Here is a 25,479-nt window from a genome sequence, read left to right on the forward strand (position 1 = left end):
GATTGAGGGCAAGGGGAGAAAAGGATGACAGAGGATGAGATGGTTGGATGGCGTCATCGTCACAATGAGTAAGCTCCAGGAGTTGGTGAAGGACAGGGAAGCCTGGTGTGCTGCAGTCCGTGGGGTCGCAAAGAGTCCGGTGTCGGGAGCTGCGTTAGGCATTACTGACAAAATGGAGGCACGGCCCTAACCCCCTCTCCTCATTCTGCAGGCACGGTCCGGGGATGAAGGAGTTAGGTTTCATGATTCTGACTTGTTCTTTCCTTTCTTTGGTTGAGTTGGCTGGAAAGAATGTTAAGGTGCTTATTGTTCTTGAGAGAAGCATGAGAAAGCACAAAGCCTTCTACAGTTGTGCCCAGAAAATAATCTATAAAGTAACCATTGACATTTGTTCAAGGATTTTTACAAAGAATGTCCCAGGATGAGCACATAGGCTGCAGCTTGAGGCCATGGAAGGATTGTTATCTGGGACCTGTGTGTGAGGGAAATGTTTATGGCAAAGGAAGTTTGCTGAGTTTAGGGTTTAGGAATAATAAAGAATAGCTAGAAGCCTTTTTAGGAGATAGTGAGCTTAGGATACTAGGGGCAAGCAGGATTTAGAAAGATAAGAAATAAACTGAGGAATGTGGTATGCGGCCCAGACATTACCATGAATTACAATGTAATCACAAGTACACACGATTCTGAGAGAATCGCTGAAGCAGGAACTCTGAAAATGTAATCATTGTACAAGTACACACGATTCTGAGAGAATCACTGGAGCAGGAACTCTGAAGAGCAACAAGGAGACGATAATCTGGGTGAGGGGGAGCTGAAAATGTCAAACCTCTGACCTAATGCTTTTGTCAAAGGATAAAAGAAGGCCTGATGCTTGAAATAAACATGTGGCCCCGCACCTCGAGTCAGAGGCTGCACCATTCCCCGCCGACACCGCTCACCCCTTCGGGACGACTCTCTGGCTGCTGGAGCTGGACTCCGGCAGTCGGGCATGACTTAGCAACTAAACCACAGCAACAAGTTCGGTAAGGTGAGATGAACTGATTCCTGAAAGACACAATCTGCCAAAGCTCACACGAGAAGAAATGGACAGTCTGGATCAGTTCAGTTCAGTTCAGTTCAGTCGCTCAGTCGTGTCCGACTCTTTGCGACCCCATGAATCGCAGCACGCCAGGCCCCCCTGTCCATCACCAACTCCCGGAGTTCACTCAGACTCACGTCCATGGAGTCAGTGATGCCATCCAGCCATCTCATCCTCTGTCGTCCCCTTCTTCTCCTGCCCCCAATAGGCCCATGTTTATTAGAGATATTGAATCAATGAGGACAGCCTTCTCCAGTGGAAAGCACCAAGCCCAGAGGAGCGCAGTGATGAATTCTCCCAAACATTTAAGAAAAAGTGATACAGACTTTCTACCATCTCTCTTAGAGGACAGAAGCTGAGGTAATACTTCCCAAGGCATTCTATGAGGCCAGCATCATCCTAAGATCAAAACTAGACAGAGACATTTCAAGAAAAGAAAACTAGAGACAAATATCTCTTGTGGATATAGATACAAGAATCCTCAACAAAATATTAGGAAAGCAAATCCAGCACTGTATAGAAAGAATTATATACCACAACCATACCTGGGATTTATCTCAGGCATGCAAGGTTAGTTTGACGTTCAAAAATCAATTGATTTGATTGATCGCATTACGAGGCTCAGCTGGTAAAGAATCCACCTGCAATGCGAGATACCTGGGTTCCATCCTTGGGTTGGGAAGATCCCCTGGAGAAGGAAAAGGCTACCCACTCCAGTATTCTGGCCTGGAGAATTCCATGGACTATACAGTCCATGGGGTCAGAAAGAGTCAGACATAACTGAATGACTTTCACTAACTAAGAGGTTCAAAAAGAAAAATCACATGATCATATTAATAGATGAATAGAAAGCATTTGTCAAAATCCAGCACTCATTCATGATAAAGACTTTCAATAATCTAGGAAGATGGGGAACCTGCTCAACTTGATAAACAATGTCTATAAAAATCTGCAGCTAACATCATACTTACTGGTGAGAAACTAGACCTTCTCCCACTAAGATAAGCTACAAGGTAGGGATTTCCCCCTCATCAGTCCTTCCCAGCATTGTACTGGAAGTTCTACTAAAGCAGTAAATTAAGGAAATAAAAAGTTTAGCTCTGTGAAGGCTAGTATCAAGACTGACTTGGAGAGGATATTTGCAAACATTATAAAGATTTATTCAAAATATACAAAGAACTCTCAAAACTAAACAATGAGAAAGCAAACAACCTGGTCAAAAGCTGGGCCAGAAGTCTGAGAGACCCTCAACCAAAGTACACGTGCAGATGGCGAACAGGCACACGGAAGAGGTGCTCCACCTCGCAGGCCACCAGGGAGATGCAAGTCGGAACAACAGTGAGACAGCACGGCAGGCCTGTTCGCACGGCCGAAACCCAGAACACTGCCAGCAGCGAGTGCTGGGAGGATGTGGGGCAGCAGAATCCCTCTCTCACCGCTCATGGCGCAAAAGTCAAACGACGCAGCCACTTCGGAACACAGCGGGGCGGTTTCTTGGAAAACTAAACGTACTCTTACCATGTGACCCAGTAATTGTCACTCTTAGAATTTAGCCAAAAGAGATGAAAACTTTGGTCCGCACAAATACCTGCACACTGATATTTACAGCAGCTTTAGCATAACTGCCAAAACCTGGAAGCAACCAGGATAACCTTCAGTAGATGAATGAATAATTAAACTGTGGTCCATCTAGGCAACAGGATATTACTCAGCAGTAAAAAGAAATGAGCTGTGAAGTCATGAAAAAATACAGATGAAACCTACATGCATATTAAGTAAAAATGTCAGCCTGAAAAGGCAACACGCTATGTGATTCCAACTATGAGACATTCTAGAAAAGGTAGCACCATGGAGACAAGAAGAGGATCGGTGGTCGCCAGGGGCTGGCGGAGGGATGCTGCCCTCGAATCGAGGGACAGTGTCCCGAGACATCTGTTCAAACCCACAGGACGCCAGCACCAACAATGGGCTGAATGCAAACTGCGGGTGCCGGGGGGTAGCGATATGTCCGTGTAGGTTCATCAGTTACAGCAAAGGTGCCCTCTGGTGGAGGATGCAGATAAGAGGGAGGTGGTCACGAGGCGGGCAGGGGGCATGTGGGGAGTCTCTGTGCCGTCCTCTCAATTTTTCTGTGAACTTAAAACTGCTGTAAAAAGTGGTCTTTAGAAAAAGACAGCCCAGTAAAAGAAGTCAAAGGGCTTGACTAGGCATTTCTCCAAAGAAGATATACAAATGGCCAATAACCACATGAAAAGATGCTCAGCATCATTAACTGTCAGGGAGGTGAAACTCAAAACACAGTGAGAGGGACTTCACTGGTGGTCCAGTGGCTTAAACTCTGTGCTCCCAATGCAGCGGGCCCAGGTTCAATCCCTGGTCGGGGAACTAAATCCCACCTGCCACAACGGAAGACCCTGCAGACTGCAACTAAGGTCCTGGTACAGCCAAATAAATAAAGACAAAGCAATAAAAAGTTAAGGAAAACCCGGTTGAGATACTACTTCACAGCCACTGGGATGGTGATCGTGGGGAGAAAATAGACCATAACAAATGTTTGTGAAGATATGAAGACACTAGAGCCCTCACACACCCTTGGTGGGATGTGAAATTGTGCAGCCACTGTGGAAAAACAGTGTGGTTAAACATGGACTAACTCCATGCCCTAGCAATTCTACACCTGGGACTCTATCTGTATACATACACGAGAGCTGAAAACATGCCCGCACGCCAGTGTGTACACAGATGCGCATAGCAGGGCTATTAACAAACAAAGGAGCAAGCCGCCCGGCTTTGCGTCAGTGGAGGAGCGGATAAATTAAAAATAAATGGAACATTCTTGGCAAATGAAAGAGGTGAAGTACTGACACTGCCCACAACATGAGCGAACCTTGAAAACGTTGCGTGAAAGAAGCCAGTCGCAAAAGACTGTGGCTCGGCTTATACAGAGCACGCAGAATAGGCAGGTCCATAGGCGCAGAGTCGGTCAGCGGTTGCCCAGGTCAGGGGCGCGCTAAGAAGCGGAGGGCGGCGACCCGGAGCGCAAGGTTCCTTTTGGGGTGAAGAGAACACTCTAAGAGCGACTGTGCTGACGGACACACAGTTCTGAAAAGACGTGGAAAGCCACTGCCTTGTAAGAGGGCGAGCTGTAGGCTTGCTGTTGTTCAGCCGCTAGGTCACCTCCGCCTCTTTGCGACCCCATGGACTGCAGCACGCCAGGCTCTGCTGTCCTGCGCCATCTGCCGGAACCTGGTCAAATTCATGTCCATTCAGTTGGTGATGCCATCTCATCCTCTGCCACCTGCTTCTCCTTTTGCCTTCAGTCTTCCCCAGCATCAGAGTCTTTTCCGATGAGTTGACTCTTCACATCAGGTGGCCAAAGTATTCGCGCTTCAGTTTCAGCATCAGTCCTTGCAGTGAATATTCAGGATTGACCTCCTTTAGGATTGACTGGTTTGATCTTGCTGTCCAAGGGCCTCTCAAGAGTCCATGGTCTCCAACACCACGGTTCGAAGGCATTAATTCTTCGGTGCTCAGCCTTCTTTATGGTCATATAAAGCTGTCACATCCATACGTGACTAATGGAAAAACCATAGCTTTGACCATATGGACCTTTATTGACAAAATCGATGTCTCTGTTTTTTAATACTCTCTCTAGGTTTGTCATGGCCTTCCTTCCAAGGAACAAGCGCAGATTTTAATTTCATGGCTGTTCTAACCATCTGCAGTGGTTTTGGAGCCCAAGAAAACTAAGCCTGTCACTGTTTCCCCCTTCTATTTGCCATGCAGTGATGGGACCGGATGCCATGATCTTAGTTTTCTGAATGTTGGGTTTCAAGTCAGTTTTTTCACTTTCCTCTTTCACTTTCATCAAGAGGTGTTGGGAGCCAGCGTGAGGAACTCCGCCCATGGCAAAGGTCATGAGGAAGGAAGCTTGGCATATGCAAAGGCGTGATCAAGCCTCAGGAAACCCCTTGTTCCCAAGCATCTACCCCCAAAACCAGAGTACTTTACGGGGAGCTCACCCCCATAACCATTTCTCTCAGAGAAGGAGTTAACTTGCAGCTCCAGTTAATAAAAACTCGCTGGGTGTGACAAGAGTGTTTCAGCGTGCGAACTCTGAAGGTTCTCTGGCCTGCCTGATCAGGCTCGTCCGGCCGCATGTGATTGTTTACAGCCTCCCAACTGTGAGAGGCACGGGATGTTTTAAAACTTTCTAAATACAGACTCTTTTGAGAAGTTAGAAGATCATTAGTATAGTATAGTGGGTTGATTAGGAATTATATTCCTATATAGGTGAAGGGTTTTTTCATTTGTCCTGCCAATAATTACTGCTAATTCCCTGCCCTGGGTGTGACAAGGATGTCTCAGGTCAAACCTCCCTGCTGACAGACTAGCTTGTGTGACAGCCTCTCAGCCATAAACAGCACAGAGAGTTTGGAGTATTAGCATAGGGCTTTTTTCACTGATGAGTCAATGATTGCCATCAGGCCTCCATATCCTTAGGCACCTGGGAATATATTAATCAATGTATTTGGAATATAGAAAAGGAAATATAGTAGTTTTTTGATGTTAGCAATACTAGACTTTTGGGTTAATGAATCTTCTCTTTTGTTACAGATCACTGTACTTTGTTATAAATCACTATGAATCACTATGCTATGTAAAAATATAACTTTATCACTATCTTAAGACAAAATAGATCTTAAGGGGAACATTGGTGAAGGGTTTACATTTGTTGAGCCAATATTTGCTGCTAAATCTCCATATTCCTGCCCTTATAATGAATATAATTAGCATATAGGAGAAATAAGTATTAACCTTTAAGATTAATCATGTTAAACATTAGGTTAAGTAAATTCCTTTCTTGATTGTAACTCACTACACCATCACCCTATAGGAATGCAACTTTATTTGGAGGGTGGCGCCTGATTTAAGAAAAAATCACCCCTGGAAAAATAAGATTTCTGGTTAACTGACCAGTATCAGAAAGGGCCATAAAATGTCAGCAGACCTCATGGCCAGAAGATGATGAAACTCATAAGACCTTTGTATAATTATATATGAAGCACCTGATTGTGACAAGGGTCAGGTCTGCTGACCCCCGCGTGACTGTGTATTCATCCCTATATATAAAAAGGTATATAAACAAACCTGAAAAATAAAGAAATCGGATCAGTTTCTGGAAAGACTGATTCCCCCATGTCGTTTCTTTCTCGCTCCCTGTTTTCCTGGGTGAATTCCCATCTGGTACGAGGGTATGCACCAAGCCTACTGACTTTGCCGGGGCTTCTAAGATCGGACCGGGGAGGCCTCAGTGCCTCCTCTCCCTCGGGAGAACGGAAAGACGCCTGTGGCCTTCGTAGGTGGTGATTGGTATTCCACGTAAACCAGTTATTCAGCCTCCTTTTCTCCATTAATTCTCCTACTACACTATCTGTTTCTAATCTCCCTCTATATCTATAATTAAATAAGTTTTTTCCAGGACGCCGACTCTGTCCCCACCTTCGAATCACCCTGGACCCACCAGGGCTGGACGCCGGCAAAGAGGCTCTGTAGTTCCTCTTCACTTTCTGCCATTAAGGTGGCGTCATCTGCATATCTGAGGTTATTGATATTTCTCCCAGCAATCTTGATTCCAGCTTGAGCTTTATCCATCCCAGCGTTTCTCATGATGTACTCTGCATATCAGTTAAGTAAGCAGGGTGACAATATACAGCCTTGATGTACTCCTTCCCAGTTTGGAACCAGTCTGTTGTTCCATGCCCAGTTCTAACTGTTGCTTCTTGACCTGCATACAGGTTTCTCAGGAGGCAGGTCAGGTGGTCTGCTATTCCTGTCGCTTTGAGAATTTTCCACAGTTTGTTGTGATCCACACAGTCAAAGGCTTTACTGTCATTAATGAAAGCAAAAGTAGATGTTTTTCTGGAACTCGATCACTTTCTCCGTCATCCGGTGACTGTTGACAGATTGCTCTCTTGTTCCTCTGCCTCTTTGAAAGCAAGCTTGTCATCTGGAAGTTCTCAGTTCACATGCTGCTTAAGCCCAGCTTGAAGGATTTTGAGCATAACCTTGCTAACGTGTAATGAGTGTGGTTATATGGTAGTTTGAACATCCTTTGGCATTGCCCTTCTTCGGGATTGGAATAAGAAAGAATACTGGAGTGGGTTGCCGTTTGGTTCTCCAGTGGACCACGAGTTTTCAGAGCTCTTCACTGCGACCTGTCTGGCTTGGGTGACCCTGCAGTGCATGGCTGTAATTTCCCTGAGCTACATGCGTCCCTTCACGGGGCTTCCCAGGTGGCTCGGTGGCAAAGAGTCCGTCTGCTAAGGCAGGAGACACGAAACACATGGGTTGGATCCCGGGTCGGGAAGATCCCCTGGAGGAGGGAATGGCAACCCGCTCCAGCGTTCTCGCCTGGAGGATCCCATGGACGGAGGAGCCTGGCGGGCTACAGTCCAGGGGGTCACAAAGAGTCAGACGGGACTGAGCGACTGAACACACCGCTCAAGTCCCTTCGCCACAAGCCTGTGCTCCATGAAGGGGGCTGTAGGGTATGTGAGTTCTACCTCAGCGTGAAGATGAAAGGGAAGGAGAGAGAGACGTGAAACGGAGGGGGGTGCAGGCGGGGCGGCCTCGCGGGGAGCGGGGAGGAGCGGCCGCGCTCTGCCCGCCCCCTCGAGCCCCTGCGCTGCGCTGGGGTTAGGGCGGGTCCGCTGCGGGCCCCTAAGTCAAAGGCTTTGCCGCGCTCCCGAGGGAGCAGAAGATGCCTGAGTCCGTTTACTGGGGCTTAGACGGGTTTGCAGCGGGGACAGGACCCCGTGGGTGGATCTGGGCCACGTGGCCTCCGTGTGCGAACGTGGGACCGCCCCTGCACATCTGTCTGTCGGGGAAATGTCTGAGGTCTCCTCTGAGGGGCCCCGCACGTGCAGAGGGGCGGGTGGGCGGGCGGCACAGACCCCCTCCCACCCCGACCCCCGCGCCTGCAGCAGCAGGACTTGGAGCCGGGAGCCCAGCGCAGACCCACGTCCTTGCCCAGCGCGCCCCCTGCCCGAGTCAGCGCCCATTGCGTCCTGTGTAAACCTGGGGCACTGCCGCTCCCCGTGAGAGCTCGCAGGAGCGGAGCGTGACCCGTGGGGTCTGTGACCCTGTCCCCCCCCACCCCCCACACTGGGGCGGGCCGACTTGGAAGGGCCAGCAGGGTGGCCAAATCAGGAAGGTGGACGGGCCAAGGGCCGGCTCGGTTCCACCGAGAACAGCGGCAGGTGCCCTGGGGGGCTTAGCCCCACCCCAGCAGCCGGAGCACAGCCCTGGCTTGGCGGGACCTCGTTTCAGGGAGTCCCCGAAAGCCTGCCTGATTCACACACGGTGCAGCTAAGCTGGACCCGATGTGTCCACTGGGGGGCAGCAGCCGTCCAGCCCCAGCCCCTTCTGGGGAAGGGCTATGGGCAGACCCATCCCGCTCCAGCCCCAACTGCGGAGGGTGCTCTGAGGGTCCAGACACGCAGGGTTTTTCCTGACCCGCGGCGGCGGTAGGCGGGGGCTGCTCAGGGTCTGCAGGAGGGTCTGCTGACTGCTGTGCGCAGGGCCAGACGGTAAATACTCTCATCCGGGACCACAGTCTCCATCGCATGGGCTGCACTGCTCCTTTCCTTTGCTTTTACAGCCCTTTAAAAAGGAAGCGCGCTCTGAGCACCGGACGGGCCTGGGCCGGGTTCCGCGGCCATGCTTTAGGGGACCCAGCTGCGTTTCCACTTGTTCACATGACGACCACCTGCTCAGAGCCCTGGCGGCCACCACACGCCCAGGGTCACCGCCTAACCTTGCAGAGAGGTCTGCAGCGCCGTGTCCTGGGGCTGTTGCTGCTGGACCAAGGGGGCCTCCCTGGGCCTGTTGCTGTGGCAGTGGCTGCGGCCCTCGGGCGGGTACCCCGGGGGTGTCTGTCCTCTGACGGGACTGGTGGGGATGCCCCAAGGCCTTCCTGGGGCCAGAGACACGGCTACCACCACGGACCCAGCAAAAGGAAGGGCTCTGCGCCAGGCAGCAAAGCCACCGCTGCTTACCAGGCCTGTGGGCACAGACGCTGGCCCGTTGCGGCCAGGGTGGGTGCTCACTGCTGTCCACACGCTTCCACGATGGTGCTGCCCTGCAGCCTCACCCGCCCACTCTGGCCACGGCACTGCCACCATCCACCCCCTGGAACTTTGTGTCTGGCAGTCGATGGGCACCCCGCTTCCCCACCCTCTGGGGGCACCTGGTGTCACGAGCCTGCGGCCAGCCGCCTCAAGATCACCCCAAGGCCTTCTGCCCCGTCCACCCCTCCAGCCCTGTTTGCTCGCAGAACGCGGCCCCGGGAATGGTCTGGCTCCCTTTGGTGGCCCTCTGGGCAGAGGCCAGGGCGGCGGGGGCGCCCCTCTCCCTGACCACAGTGTCGCCCAGCCTGGCTGCTGGCCCCGTGTAGCCGGCCGGCTCAGGTCGCACACTGCCCTGCTGCACCTGCCGCCCTGGTGCGGGCCCCACCCCCACGGGAAACACGCCGGTGTGCCTTTGCTTCCCTCTCCCAGACAGCAGCGCACACTTGGTCTTGGGGTCCGCTGTGTGTGGTGACTGAGGCCACAAGTGCTGGGTGACATGGCCTCGGTCCTTAGCCACACCAGTGGGCCAGGACGTCTGAATCGAGTTTAACAGACCCTGGACGAGAGCCCGAGTCCCCCCAGGTCTGCAGGCAGGGACGGTGATGGGGTGGGCAGGGGTCTGCCTGTGCCAGGGGGCTCCTCTGTGGTCCCTGGGGAGGGTGGCTGAGGTCAGCAGGCGGTCTGCACGCAGTCGTGGGTCCTGGTGGATGGAGGCCTGGCCATGGAGCACTCCGGCCCCCGTGGGGTCCACGATCACCACCTGCACCTGCCCCGCTGCTCGGAGTCCTGAGGGCAGCAGACCACCTGGGTTCAGTCCTGGCCTCTGCTGGCCTGAAGTCAGACCGGACCTGGGTTCAGTCCTGGCCTCTGCTGGCCTGAAGAGTCAGACCGGCGGGCAGACTCGGGTGGAGCCAGAGGGAAGGTGGGCCAGGAGGGAGGTGGTCTGCTCCCCGCCTCGGCTGGGTCTTGAGTTTGTCTTTGTAGAGATTGGCCTTGGACAAAGTGTGGTCTCCCTTGGGGACAAAGGCAGGCTTGCCACAAGAGAGGTGGAGTTCCTGGGCCCTGGGTTTCCTGGCTGTGATGCAAACCCAGTCTGGGTTCCATCTGCCTGGGCCCCTCTGTGTGGCCTCGTGGGACTCAGAGAGCCAGGGACACCAATGTGAACCACATGGTGTGTGCTGCCTCGCCATGGCCCCCAAGAGCCGACGGGGAGCCCGAGGCCTGGGCAGCCTCCACGCAGCAGTGGCAGGCTGATGCTGGCATGTCAGGAAGCCACCATGAGACCCCAGAGCTCAACAGTTTCATGTTAATAACCTTGAAATTGTAAAAAAAATGGATATTCCCCCGAGAAAAACAGCTTACCACATGTGAGTGGAAACAGACAACCTATTTTTTAATATACAATCATAAAGAATCTAATTAGTGTTCAAAATTTTCCCACCAAGAAAGCTCTAGGTCCAGGTGGCAGCTCCAGTGAGTTCTACCAAACATCTAGGAGGTCAGCCCAGAGGCGCACAGATTCCTCCAGACAGAATAGCTCATTCTACAAGGCTTGCATGACCTTGATGGTAAAAGTTAACAAGGCCAGTCAATAATGGGCCAATCGCACATATAAAATCTGCTGAAATATTAATGCATTATTAGCAAAGTGAATCCAGAAATATATAAATTGGATAAATAATTAATCATTACCAACTTGGATTTTTGTTAGGAATACAAGTGTGCCTTTACATTAGAAAATATTAATGTAAATGACCGATTTAACAGGTTAAATGTGAAAATCATATAATCATCAATCATTTCTGTAGGCATAGAAGTGAAGTGAAGAAGTTAAGTCGCTCAGTCGTGTCCGACTCTTTGCGACCCCGTGGACTGTAGCTCTCCAGGCTCCTCCATCCATGGGATTCTCCAGGCAAGAATACTGGAGTGGGGTGCCATTTCCTTCTAGTAATAGCCAGCATCCACATGTGATACAAATTCCCCAAATATGAGAATAGTAATATGACTATCCCTGGGAATCTCCAGGCAAGAATACTGGAGTTGGTAGTCTTGCCTTCCTCCAGAGGATCTTCCCGACCCAGGGATCGAACCCATATCTCTTGTCTCCTGCATTGGCAGGCAGGTTCTTTACCACTAGCGCCACCAGGGAAGCCCATGAAAGGACATCCTAACCTGATAAAAGGGCATCTTGAGAGCAAGCAGGAAGAAGCAGCACGTTTAGTCGTGAAACTTGGACCGCTCCCTTTTTGGGATCCTGCCAACGCTGCATCTGCTGGATACAGGTGTCCAGCCAGCACAGCAAGGCAAAGAGTGGGGCCAAGTGCAAAACGGCCAGGAACGAAGGACATCACAGTCACCGGCTGCAGACGCAATAAACACGAGTGTGGAAAACCCAAAAGAATCTGGATAAGGTGGTGAATTAATCAGGGGTTTGGTCTGGTTTGAACTATAATATTAGAAAAGGTAAGAGCTCAACTGAGATTCTGCATTAACAGAAGTAAGCGGGAAAATGAAGGAAAGGCACCGTCTATACAGTACAGAAAACATCACGTCCTCAAGGGTAAGCCTAACAAAGACCATGCAGGTCTTCCCTGCCATCAGTTATGAAGCTGTCCTGAAAATATCGGAGACGACCTAAATAAACACAGAAAAGTGCCCGGGCATGTGCACCCTCAGGCAAGGGAAGCTCGGGCCAGGGAGGCTCAGGCCAGGGAGGCTCGGGCAAGGGAGGCGGCCAAAGGGCTGCTTTCCTTCAAGTGGAGTCACGTGCCTGCTTCATGTGTGCGTGTGCAGGGGCACAGGTGTGAGCGACCAAGCCACACAGCCGTGAGGCTGTTGGCAGGTGGGAGGATGACTGGAAATGTATTCATGCCTTGCGGGGAATTTTTAAAATCAGGCACAGACCATAAAAATAAAGATGGGTTCATTTACCACGTTAAACTCAAGTGTGTCTATTTACCCAAGATGCCACTATGGAGAGTGAAATAGGTGCAGAAAAAAAGGGAAAATCTATTTGCAACAATTGTGACCCAGTGAAGATACAGAACTCCCATACAGTAACATGAAAAAAGCAAACTCAGTAGAAAAGAGAAAAGACTTAGTGCATTTACAAATGAGGAAATCCAGCGCTCAGCCTCAGGAATGAAAAAGGACATCAGGACTGCATTTTCACCCACCCACACCATTGGGTCAGGGTTGGAGTGGCGGGTGGGCCCCTTTCCCTGCAGCGCCCACCCTTACACCAGCGCCCACGTGCACCCGGACACGTGTTCAGGGATTTTTGCAAACAGCACCAGTAAAAATGGTCTAAAAGTAGGAACAACCCCAAAAGTCCACTGCGGTGAAACTGATGAACAATTTGAAGATGATCTAGGTATTAATAATTAAAATATATTACTTTAAATATTAAATAATATATTTTAATTATCAGTTCAGTTGCTCAGTCGTATCTGACTCTCTGCAGCCTCATGGACTGCAGCACACCAGGCCTCCCTGTCCATCACCAACTCTCGGAACTTGCTCAAACTCATGTCCATCGAGTCACTGATGCCATCAAACCATCTCATCCTCTGTCATACCCTTCTTCTCCTGCCTTCAATCTCTCCCAGCATCAGGGTCTTTTCCAATGAGTCAGTTCTTTGCATTAGGTGGCCAAAGTATTTGAACTTCAGCTGCAGCGTCAGTCCTTCCAATGAATATTCAGGACTGGTTTCCTTTAGGATTGACTGGTTTGATCTCCATGCAGTCCAAGGGACTCTCAAGAGTCTTCTCCAACACCATAGTTCAAAAGCATCAATTCTTTGGTGCTCAGCCTTCTTTATAGTCCAACTCTCACATCCATATATAACCACTGGAAAAACCATAGCCTTGACTAGATGGACATTTGTTGACAGAGTAATGTTTCTGCTTTTGAATATGCTAACTAGGCTGGTCATAACTTTCCTTCCAAGGAGTAAGTGTCTTTTAATTTCATGGATACAGTCACCATCTGCAGTGGTTTTGGAGCTCAAGAAAATAGTCTCTCACTGTTTCCATTGTTTCCCCATCTATTTGCCATGAAGTGATGGGACCAGATGCCATGATCTTAGTTTTCTGAATGTTGAGTTTTAAGCCACCTCACTCTCTTCTTTCACTTTAATCAAGAGACTCTTCAGTTCCTCTTCACTTTCTGCTATAAGGGTGGTGTCATCTGCATATCTGAGGTTATTGATATTTCTCCCAGGAATCTTGATTCCAGCTTGAGCTTCATCAAGTAAGCATGATGTACTCTGCATATACATTAAATAAGCAGGGTGACAATATACAGCCTTGATGCACTCCTTTCCCGATTTGGAACCAGTCTGTTGTTTCATGTCCAGTTCTAATGGTTGCTTCTTGACCTGCATATAGATTTCTTAGGAGGCAGGTCAGGTGGTCTGGTATTCCCATCTCTTGAAGGATTTCCCACACTTTGTTGTGATCCACACAGTCAAAGGCTTTAGGATAGTCAATGAACCAGAAGTAGATGTTTTTCTGGAACTGTCTTGCTTTTTCGATGATCCAACGGATTTTGGCAATTTGATCTTTGGTTCCTTTTCCTTTTCTAAATCCAGCTTGAACATCTGGAAGTTCTTGGTTCGCATACTGTTGAAGCCTGGCTTGGAGAATTTTGAGCATTACTTTGCTAGCATGTGAGGTGAGTGCAGTTGTGCGGTGGCTTGAACGTATTTTAATTATAAATAGGGAGACAGAATATGGATGGAGGAACCGAAACAATTTGGAGGAAGGCAGGTGCAGCACTATCAGCAGGGATGCGGGGGCGTGGTCAGGGCGACGGGCGTGGGCGTGGCGAGGCGAATGTGAGGGGCGTGGGCTTGGAGGGCGTGGCGCGCGGGGGGCGTGGCTGGCTGCTGGGGCGGGGCCTGCGCTCGGAGCCGCGCACTGGCGCCGGTCCGGCTCTGTGCCTGCGTTTAGGTAGACGGAATGGCGGGTGAGGAGCCGCGCTGGAGGGGGGACGCAGTTAGGAGGGCAGGAGGCCAAGGCCGTGGCCGCAGGGTCCCGGGGGTGGGCCACCTGCCGGAGGACCTGCCCGCCCGCCCGGCCCGCATCCGGCACCCCCCAAGCTGGCCCGGCCGCGTGGCTCCGCCGACCGCTCGGCCAAGTCTCCTTCCTGCCTTTGAAGCCCGGGCTCAGGTGCCTGCGGCGTGTGCAGAGGCCTCCGGCCTGCCCGCCAGCACTTGGCCGCCTCCGGCTCCCCTCTCGGGCCCGCCTCAGATGGCTGCCGCCCTTCCCACGGGGTGTGGGCCAGGAAGGAGGCAGAACAAGCCGGCCCTGTTCCGTTGCCAGGGCCCAGCAGGGCCGGGACCGCGGTGGGGAGGCGCGGGCCCCGTGTTGAGCGGCCAGGCCGCTGGCCAGCGCTCCCACCTGGGCAGGACCGTTCTCGGACTTCCTTTGTTCAGAGAAGAACAGCCCCGGGCGGGGCAGGGTCCGGGGGTGCCGGGACCCCTGCGGGAGCCCCTGTCTACCCCACCCTGTGTTTCTTCCTCTTAGGGGCCTCCACAAGAGGTCAGTCTTATTATTATTTTTCTACTTGCGCTAGCACTTGGTAAAACACACAACAGAGATAGGAAAACAGGAGAAAGAATTCGACTGGGACCCCTTGCGAGAGCCCGCACCTCCTCAGCCGCCGATGGATCAGAAACCCAACATGGAACTGGCTGTTTGCTGGGGGTCCTGCACCCACCGTCCGTCAGGGCCTGAAGCCAGCGGGGGTGGGGGCCTGCCGGCTTCCCCACCTTGGGATGCTGAGGGAAAGGCAGGGAGACACCCCGGGGGCAGGAAGGGAGCAGGACACTTGGGAGCGGCCTGCAGGACCGTGGCTCCGAAGCCCCTTCTGCCCCCCACTTCCCTGCAGTTCCTGACGCTCAGGGCCTCCCTGTGGCCAGCCTCCGGTCTTCCCAAGCCCAGGCCTTGGGGGCAGTGCTGGCTTTGCTGTGGTCGGCCACAGTAGGGTCCTCCTCTTGGGGGTCTGAGCACTGACCCCCCGGGGTGGGGCTGGCTCCCAGACTGCCCTTTGAAGGTGGTGTGGATGGAGCCGACCACGTGGAGCGGGCAGCCGCAGGTGCTGACTCCTCGCCTAGGACCCTGGCAGGCGAGGATCTTGGTGGGGGAGTTGCTGGTCCCTTGGGACAGACCCAGGGCCATGTGCAGCAGGAAGGTGGCCCGTGGGGCGTGGAGGAGGCCTGCCCTTGACTGGGGGTGCATATGGCCAGGAAGAGGGCTGGCAGCAGGGCTGGCCCTCCCCTGACCCAGGAGAAAGTGCAGAGACTGCCTGGAGGCATTTCCGACTTGGATAAAGTGGGGAAGGAGCGGAAATGTCCTGGAGACTCTCTCAGAGGCCACTTGCAGCTGAAAGTGTGGGACGTGTGTCTGGCTGGTCCCTGAGCCGGGCAGTTTGGGGCTGGCTGGAGCCACCCTTGCTGGGTAGGGGCTGCTCCGGGCTGGGCGGGCCAGCCTGGAGGGGAGCTGGGGTCCCGCGGCTGCAGCACCCAGCTCTGCAAACATCAGATCACAGAGGGCGGGGCCTCGGTTCCTGCTTTGACGTCTCTGCCAGAAATAAAACAATAAAGCCCCGAGGCCCTTTATAAGCTTGTTTTGAAAAATGTAGGCATGTCTTTTATTTCCTGGCAGCTTTCTAGGGAACCAGGATTCCTTCCATAAGCACAGCTGGGGACTGGGGTCCTGCTCACAGGACAACTGTGGGCTGGGCCCGGGGCCCTGGGCAAGGTGGGGCCCTGGATACCAGAACCTGCAGAGGACAGGCTGGCCCTCCCCAAGCGCCCTGTGTGCTGGGCGGGCCTCTCCTGGCCGCAGGAGTGCTGCCGCCATGGCACCAGGGTGAGGGCTGGGGATGGGCAGAGGGCTGGTGTCAGGCCCTGCGGGGGTGGGGGGTTGGAGAGAGTCCCCCAGAGGGTGGGTTGGAGGACAGCCCTCCCCCAGGCCCTCCTGGGGTGCACGCCCTGCCCCTCCTCCGCTGCCAATCAGGGCCTCCCTGTGACTACCCTCTGGTCTCCTCCCAGGCCTCGTGGCCCTGCCTGTGGCCCTGAGCCCAGGCCCTTGAGCCCCTCCACCAGGGTGGCCCCTTCAGGAGGGCCAGGCCCTGTCCTGAGCCTCCCGCAGGCCTCACCGCCCCTCCCCTGCCTCCATCCCCCCCACCAGACCACAGCTCCTGCTCCACCCCCTCCCGCAAAGCCACCTTCTTCCCTCACCTGTCATCCCTCGGCCAGGTGTCCGCCAGGACAAGACCCCAAGTCCCCAGGGGGCCCTGGACACCGTGGGGACAGCAGCCCACACCCAGCACAGCCTGCCCTTGCTGCCCTGAGCTCCGTAGCCACCCCCTACTAGATGTCGTCTCTGAGTGCAGACCTGGTGTGTCTGTTCCCACACCCTGCCAGGCGCACTCGGGACGGCGCACTCCTCCGGATCCCAGCCCCCACCTCCAGCAGGCCTCTGGGCTGCCTATGCTGTGCCCCCTCTGCCAGGAGCAGGTGGCAGGGCCCAAGGGGGCGTGTCTGGCTCCAGACTCAGACCCTGGAGCAGCTCAGAGGACACCGCGCCCCTCCTGTGGCCCCGGACTCAGCCCCCGGCGCTCAGACTGAGTCCTGGGGCTGGGAGGAGAGCACTGCTTTGCACACAGTGGGCATTTCACAAGCGACATGCCCAGTTTGTAGAGGGCTAATTACAGACCCTGAGGTGTTGAGGCTGGGCTCCCCACGCAGGAGGTATGGGGGGTGTCCAGCTGGGCACCCGCCCAGTCTCGGAGCTATAGGCGCGGTGTCTTCCTGCTTCTGTCCCTGGGCCTGCCCACTGCCCCCACGCCATCAGCAGCTGGACCACAGGTGCCCTGTGTGGCCTGGAATTGGGGGGGCAGAAGCAGTGCCCTCCAGGCTGACTCAGTTCAGGCGAGGAGCCCCCTTCACCCCAGAGGAGGGTGTGGATGAGGAACTTGTTATAAGAAAAGGAAAGGACCAAAGACCTGGACAAAGGTGTGTGAACTGGACGTGCACTCAAGCATCCCAGGAAACACTGAGGCCACCACACAGTCCACAGCTCGCAACTGGTTACAAGAATTACGGTCAGTGGCGCTCGCAATAACAATCCTGTCTGCCAGTGCAGGACACATAAGAGATGGGTTTGATCCCTGGGTTGGGAAGACCCCCTGGAGGAGGGCATGGCAACCCACTCCAGTATTCTTGTCTGGAGAATTCCATGGGCAGAGGAGCCTGGGGGGCTACAGTCTATAGGGTCGCAAAGAGTCAGACACGACTGAAGGAACTTAGCACTCGTAGCCACAGGACGGAATATTATACTGTCAGCAGAAGCAGGCTTTCACAGCAAATTTGAGGCGCTGGAAAATGCTCATGGTACAACACTGAAAGGAGTGTGCAGAATGGGAACTTGCATGACAGGCAGCCCCAAATATATTTGACAGCACACCAGGAGGGATTTTGCCAAAACATTTAGTGTGCTCGTTTCGGAATGATGGGATTGGGGTGTATTGTCCTGAAGACGAACAGCCGACATTTACAAGGCTGCTTCTAGGAGCTAACTCTCCTCCAGGGGTTGGGCGAGCACCGTGAACAAACGAGATGAAAGCTGTCTTAAAACTGAAAATTAAACAGTGCGGCGGGTTTGTGTCCCCTCTTTGACTCAGCTCTGGGGCTCCATCAGGGTTTCGAGATGAACGCATAAAAGTGAATTAGCAACAAGTCCGGAGTGAGCGAACGGCGGGTTGTCCGGGGCGCAGTGTGGCCAGCTGGCCGCTGTTAGCATCACAGCCCCCGAGAGCTGGGACAGGGCCACCTGAGCTCTCCCAAGCCGGGCAGGCTTGCCTCCCGGTGAGAGTGGCAAGGTGCGTGCCCGGGGCTCCAGGGTTCCCACGGGAAGGCGTTCCCAGGGGAACGGGGTGACTGGTAGAAAGTCAAGACTCAAGGAACCCTACAAGACACAGCTCACACTTTGGATCCACACTCGGCAAACGCTAGGACTCTGCCCTGCCTGCTCGCCCATGTTCCCTCTCCTGCTGCACGGACAGGTGTGAAAGGAGCTTGCAGCAGAGGCGGCTTCACCCCGAAGCCGACAGTGCGTCCATCCCCTGGCAGGGACGATCCCTGCCGAGGACGCGCACGGTGACCCAGCGCCGGGCATGCAGAGCGTCCTCTGCTTGCACGCCGCGTTGCGCGTTTACTCCCGCCGGTGTGAACCCGCTGCTTCTCCGTACTTAACGGACTCAAGGCTGCCGCTTCCACTGTTTTAATGCCTCACTCGTCCCCTGCCCTGCGGCCGCCGAAAGCCCCCAGCCGACGGCCTCTGTGCCCTGTCGCTGAGTCCTGATCATCTGTTGGTCACACGCCTCCTCTCTGGAGAGAGATTTCCCAGATTCGTTTTCTTCTTTTCCTGCGGGTGTCTGGGAGCCAGGATCCGGGCACTGGGCCTCTGAGTGGCCAGGGGGTCACGGCTCCCTGCACTTCCCTCAGTGCATGATGTCCCCACACACCTCCAAGAATGCCCCCATCACAGTGGAGAGATAAACGCCCCCTCTGTGTGGCAGCCCTCTGGCGGTCCTGATCCAGAGCGGGGTCCCCGGGCTGCCCCACGACGCTCGCTCCCTTGACCGCTGCTGGCTCCTCGTCCTCCCCAGGCACCAGCAAGAAGGGGGCATTGGGAGGGGCCCGGCCAGGACCCTCCCTGCCCACCGGGGGCTCATGAGTTTCTAAGCAGAGCTCAGCGGCCAGCTCTGCCTCCGTCTCACTGGTTTCGTCTGGGGGTCAGGTGGGCCTTGCAGATGTTTGGTGGGCAGACGCTGTGACAGGACCGGCTGGGCACCTGTCACCGGCAGGACAGGCCTGCAGAGCTGGGGGATCAGGCTCTCGGCTGAAGCCCTTTCCCTGGGTGGGGGCTCCGGGAGAGGCCGGGTGGGACTGTGCCCCAGGTGGGGCTGCCAGCGGGCCAGAAGATGCCAGGCATGGAGCCAGCACTTCCTGGGGCACCAGCCAGGGCACAGGCCAGGTTGATGGCCAGCAGGACTCACCTGGGGCTCGCAGGGCTCACTGGCCGCCTCGCCCACACGCTCCAGCTCCCACCCAGGGCTGGTCCCCGGGCACTGGCACCAGGGTGCCCCAGAGACCAGGACGAGGAAGACCTGCATTCAGTAGTCAAGGGGGTCACAGCTCCATGGGTGAGTGGCCAGCGGGGGCTGGAAGAGCGTCTGGGGGGTGGGCGGGGGCACACCAAGGTAGGGGGTGCACCACCTCGGGCACCACCCCCCACAGCTCAGTCTGAGAGACATGGCCCAGACCCCACGTCACACCTCAGCCAGCGCACCTGGCAGCAGACTGTGGGCCTCCCAGGGTGCCAGCACCCTCAAGACACTGCCCGCCTGCCACTCCCCCCGGGGGAGGGAAAAGAATCGCGGCCTGAGGTGCCAGTGGGCTCCTGATGCCAGAGGAGCCGAGATCTCCCTCTGCAGCCTTCGGGGGGCTGCAGCTGGGGGCTTCTGCAGGGGGAAGGGGCCTCCGGTTGCCACCGGGCCCTCATACCGCCCCGAGTGGGCCCTGCCCCTCGGCCAGGCTGGCAGGCCACGGCGCAGCCTCTTGTCCAGCTCCTGGTGAGGAGGGTTCCCCTCCGCTGGGCGGCTGCCACCGCCATGCCCGCAGGCAGTGTTGGCCTGGTCTGTGTTGAGAAAGGACTCTCGACAGTTCTCAGAGCCTGACAACTGCCGCCTACAGCTGCTGTGGCAAGATGAGGGGGCTTCCCAGAAGGGGGCCGCCTGGCACGCAGCGGCACCGGGTCCGTTCCTCAGCAGAAAGCAGGGTCACGGTGTGGGCAGCGTCAGGGGCTGGGGCCTGCCTTCACCCACCCATGCATGCTCCCACTCCACAAACCGGCTCTTTGCAGAGCACTAGCTGGGGATGAGGGGGCAGAGGCCGGGGGCGGGGGCCCAGCCCTGGAGGGCTTTCCCTCAGCCCACTGCCTGGGCTGGAGGATGGCCGCTGCCCAGCCAGACAAAGATCACAGCTGGGGGCTGGCCCAGAGGGGCCCTCTCGGATGCAGCAGTCTGACCTACTTGCTTCGGAATAAACGCCTTCATTTCCCGTCCCTTCCCTTCTCTGCCCTCACTTCTAACCCTCTGCCCCTCTCCCTGCTCTGTCACGGGGCGCAGGCAGTTATTTCAGGCAAGGTGTCCTCGAGGATCCGACTGTCTTCCCCACTGAGCAGAGGCAATGTGGAGCGGGCTCCCTATCCCCACGGCAGGTGTTGCGTTGTGTCAGTTTTGGGAGAGAGAGCCTCTGGAGACACATATTTTGTTATGAACCACAGTGCTGGTTTCTCCTGAGCCCACGGGTCTTGCTAGCAGAGCTCTCCTTTTTCTCAGTTGTTTTGGCAGGGGTAGGTGTTTTTGGTGAGGCGGTTAAGAGAGTCAACTCTTTCAATCTTGTTTTCACCTGTGACTTGGAGCCAGGCAGCTGAGCCTGGCCCGCATGCTCAAGGACCACTTGGACAGAATGCCCTGGAAAGACGGTGCCAGCATGGGTTTTCCCATTTCTAGGGTGTATGGGCCTCCCTGGCTCCCAGAGACCCGGAGCACAGCTCTGCCCGCCTGCCCCGTACTTCCGGAGGTCAGCTCGGCCCCTCTGTCCAAGGCCGGACCCAGAGGGACGTTCAGTGGGTGGCACCGAGAGAGAATGGCTGTCCCCTCCCACCCACGGAGTCGGAGCAGCCGAGTCGGGGAGAGGAAGAAGGGATGTGGGCTGAGCTGGGGTCTAGAGGGGCGGTGCTGATGGGGGTGAGTGACGGGGGGTGGGGGGGGTGGGGCTGCTGATGGGGGTGAGTGGCGGGGCTGGAGGTGGAGGGGGTGCTGGAAAGGGCGGGCAAGCGCCGGGGTGGGAGCTTACAGGACTTCAGCCCCGCCCAGCACTCTTCCAGCCAGGATTTGGGGGACAGTGGGGTGCCGGCGCATGGGTCCCCCAAGTGAATGCTCGATGCAGCCGTGAGGCGCAACGTTCCATTCCCTCTGTGGCCTGGGCCCCTCGCCCCCGGAGCGGAGGTGCTGTCCTTGGGTCTAGCGGCCCCCACTCTCCTGCGCTCCCTCCAGGTGTCCGGTGTGACAGTCGGCCTGAGTGGTCCCCAGGCCCAGGAGAGTGACCGGGGGCTCAAAGAGGACCAGCCTGCCGGGTTCCCAGAGCGCCCCTGAAGGTCCCGGCAGGCCCGAGCCTCGGGGCAGTGGGCCTCAGGTGCCAAGCACGCGCGGGCCGTGCGGTCCTCAGAGGGGCTGGGACCTCGGCAGCCAAGCGAGGAACGGAAGGGGGGCGCGCCGCACGGGGAGACGCAGGACGCGCCGGCCCGCTGCCGCAGCGCTGTCGGGGAAGTGCGCAGGACGGCCGACGGCCCGCGCTGCGCAGGGTCGGCCCGCGACCCCAGCCCCGGGCGGTCGGGCAGGGAAAGGGGCAGCGGCGGGGCCCAGGCGGCCGGCCGGAGCTCGCATCCCCGCCCCGCCCGCCGCTCCCTCGGGCCGCTGTCCGGCCTTGGCCGCCGGGGGAGGAAGCGCTGTCCTCACTCCACCTCTGGCCGCCGCGGTGCCAAGTTGCTGGCGGCGGCGGGAGTCGGGGCGGCGGGTGGCGGGCAGCGGCCGGGCTGCAGCGCCCTCCCTGGCGCCCCCCGCGGGCTCGGGTTACTCACGTAGAGGCCGGAGTGCTCGGCGCCGAAGAACGGGAAGAGCACGGAGAGCGGCCGCAGCCCAGAGCCGCCGTCGTCCTGCTTGGGGGTGACCGCGTCGCCGCGCTCCGTGCCGAACGGGTAGAAGTCGGCGAGGGCCACCGCGCCGCGCGCCCCGCGCGCCCCGAGCCCCAGGGCCGCGGCCAAGAGCAGCGCCCAGGTGGCGCCGCGCGGCATCGCTGGGGGTCGGCGGGCGGGGACGGAGCGGGGACACACACAGCGGGGACGCGAGCCGGACACAGCGGGGACGGAGCGGGGACAGAGAGGCGACGAGGCAGGGACGCAGGGGGACGGAACGGGGCTTTGCGGTCAGCGGGGGCCGGAGCGAGGCCGCGGTGGGGAGTGATCCGCTGGGCCGGGCGGGCGTGCGGGCAGCGCGGCCGCACCGTCGGTAGGTGGACTCCCGGGTCGCGCCCGCCCTGCCGGGCCGCGCTCGGGTCGCCTCTTTCGGAGGAAGGCGCCGGGCGGGACCGCGCTGGAAGCCAGACCCGCCCCTGTGGCCGCGATTTAAATATCCAGCCGGCGGTCACTCGGGCCTGGGCGGGGCCGGGGCCGGGCCATGCAAATTAGGAGGCTCTTAAAGCGTCAGTCCGGCGGCGGCTCAGCCCTCGCCCAGCGCCCCCGAAGCGGAGCGGCCCACCCCTTCCTCCTCCGTGGGTCCCCTGCCGCCCGCGTGGGGCCAGCCCAGAGGAAGCGCCTTGTCCACAAAGCGGTCCCGGAACAGACCCTCAGGCCTGCATGGGTTACTGGGCATGGGGGGCAGGTTTCCCCCGGGGTTGGGGGTGCCTTTTCAGGCCCCTGCACCCCAGGGGACCTGGCCACCGTCCTGCCAGAGTGTCGTGGATCAGGGGCCACCCTGACTGCCAGCGCCTGGATGGGCTCCTCCGGAAGCGGCCAGAGGCTGGCCCCACACTCCACCCTGCAACCAAGCCCTGAGGCTTGCCATCCGGTTTTATGAGCGGAGGACCTGGCCTGGGAGAATGCAGGACATGAAGGAAAGTTTCCGCCCTGCGTGGCCTCGTCAGGAGAATCCTGGTGGAGATAGTTTGTTTACCTAAGGCAACCTCACAGCAGGGGAGTCTGGGGCAAAACCTGGGGGGAGCAGCCCTCTTCCAGGGTGGTTGGTCCCTGCTGGCCTGCGGGCACGATGCCGCGTGGGCAGGGGCAGGACCTGGAGGGCCCACAACTGAGCTTCTGTCTTCAGTCTGCGGCCGCCAGGCCCACTGCCCTGAGAATCAGACCCTGAGTGTTTGTCCCCACGGGGGCTGGCTTCTGGGCCCCCAGTGCAGGGCTGGAGCCCACGCCTCTCCCTGTCCCTGCCCGTGGGTGCTGGTGTGGGCTGAACGTGACCACAGGCCACACCTGGGGCCCTGAAGGCCAGGCTGCGCGGCCCTGAGATGAGCAGAGAGCAGCAGGACTGCCGCTCTCGCTGGCTGGGCCGTTTCACACCCGGCTTCTCGCTCCCCTGTACTTTCTCAAGCGTCCTCAGCAAGCACATGTTGCTTTGCAGTCAGAGCGAGGCACACTAAGTGTGATGTTTAAGGGCTAGTGGAGGGGTCCCATGTGTGTGAGCGTATGACTGGGGGTCACAGGCTTACACAGCACCCCTGTGATGTTCGTGCCCTCCGGGCTGGTATCAGGGTCAGGTGCCGAGTTTCAGGAGGCGCCCACTGTTGCTGATCCCCCACCAGCACCACCCTGAGAGGGACCGTCCCTCCAGCTGCACTGTAGCCCCACCCTGCTCGGTTGTGTGAGGCCAGCCCCGGCTCAGGCTCCTGCCTTGGAGACCCCCAGGGCAGCAGGACAACTGCGGCTCCAAGGAACGCGGGATGAGAAAGGCCAAGGCTGCAGGTGTTTGCGGGAGAAATTCAGAGATGACACCCGACTGCAGGCCCTGCCCTGGGGGCAGACTCCCGGTGTCACACGGCCCTCAGCGGGCGCCGGGGGTGGGGGTGGGGGATGCCAGTGTGCACACACGCACAGACACCCCAGCACACACACGCACACACCCCAACACACACATACCAGCACACACACACACCCCAACACACACACACACACCCAACACACACACCCCAGCACACACACACCCCAGCGCACACACACACACCCCAACACACACACCCCAACACACACATACACACCCCAACACAAAACACACCAGCACGTGCACACACACACCCCAACACACACACACACCCCAACACACACACACACCCCAGCTCACACACATACACACACACACACCCCAGAGCACACACACACACCCCAACACACACACACCCCAGCACACACACACACATACATACACACACACACACACCCCAACACACACATACATACCCCAACACACACACACACCAGCGCACACACATACCCCAACACACACACCAGTGCACACACACACACCCCAACACACACACACACCCCCCAACACACACACACATACCCCAGCACACACACATACACACACACACACCCCAGCGCACACACACACACCCCAACACACACACACACACCCCAGCACACACACACATATACATACACACACACACACCCCAGTGCACACACATACATACACACACACACCCAGCACACATACACACACACCCACACACACAGCACACACACATACCAGCACATACACGCACAGACACATCAGAACACACACACACATACACACACACACCCCAGCACACACACACACACACACCCACACACACATACCAGCACACACACACACACACCCAGCACACACACCCCAACACACACACACCCCAGCACACACACACACACACATGCACACGCACATGTCCACACACACACACACACCCCAACACACATACACATGCTGGCACACACACACACCATCACACACACATATACGTTCACACACATGCACCCCCCAACACACTAGCGTGCATACACACAGGTGCTGGCACATACACACGTACATGCACACACACGTACGTCAGCACACACATCCACATACACACGTACATGCACTCATGCATCCCAGCAGACACCCATATACACACACACTCTACACACACACCCCACACACACGTCCACACACACACACCAGCACACACACACAGTCACACACTCCAGTGCGTGTGCACGCGCACACACACACACTGGTGCACACACACACATACACACACCCACACCCTGGCACACACACACACGCTCACCCTGGCACACATGGGCATTTCCATGAACCCCTCCCTGGCTCCCCGCTGGCTCAGCTGCAGAGTGGGGAGGTGGGGGAAGCCCGGAGGCCAGCAGCACAGAGGTCACGGCCAAGGTCAGAAGAGGGGTGTGGCAGCCTTGCCCTCCTGGGACAGGAAGGTCGCTCCTGAGCCTCACTGGCAAAGGCAGGGAGGGGGCAGGACACAACCCCCACGGGGTCACCGGAGGGCAGAGGGGCCAGAAGACTGGTCCCCGTGGTGGGAGCCCAGGAGGACGTGCTTTTCCATGTGTGGCTTTCGGTGGGAACTGGGCAGCGTCTGCCAG

The 25,479-nt window shown here is 56.7% G+C and overlaps 1 protein-coding gene across 11 annotated transcripts in view; it reads right to left on the reverse strand.

The window, feature by feature from the left end:
- SNED1 (sushi, nidogen and EGF like domains 1) overlaps nucleotides 1-22,447 on the reverse strand; it is an 81,687-nt gene extending 59,240 nt beyond the window's left edge. For all 11 annotated transcript variants that reach the window (XR_006057790.1, XR_006057791.1, XM_042239382.1 and 8 more), the window contains exon 1: nucleotides 21,928-22,447. Coding sequence is in view for 9 of the 11 variants with exons in the window: in XM_042239382.1 (XP_042095316.1) it covers nucleotides 21,928-22,140 (213 nt within the window). In the remaining 2 variants the exon portion in view is untranslated. The remainder of the gene's footprint in view (nucleotides 1-21,927) is intronic.
- Nucleotides 22,448-25,479: the final 3,032 nt, after the last annotated feature.

This window comes from Ovis aries, chromosome 1 (genome assembly GCF_016772045.2).
Source record: "Ovis aries strain OAR_USU_Benz2616 breed Rambouillet chromosome 1, ARS-UI_Ramb_v3.0, whole genome shotgun sequence".
Taxonomy (NCBI): domain Eukaryota; kingdom Metazoa; phylum Chordata; class Mammalia; order Artiodactyla; family Bovidae; genus Ovis; species Ovis aries.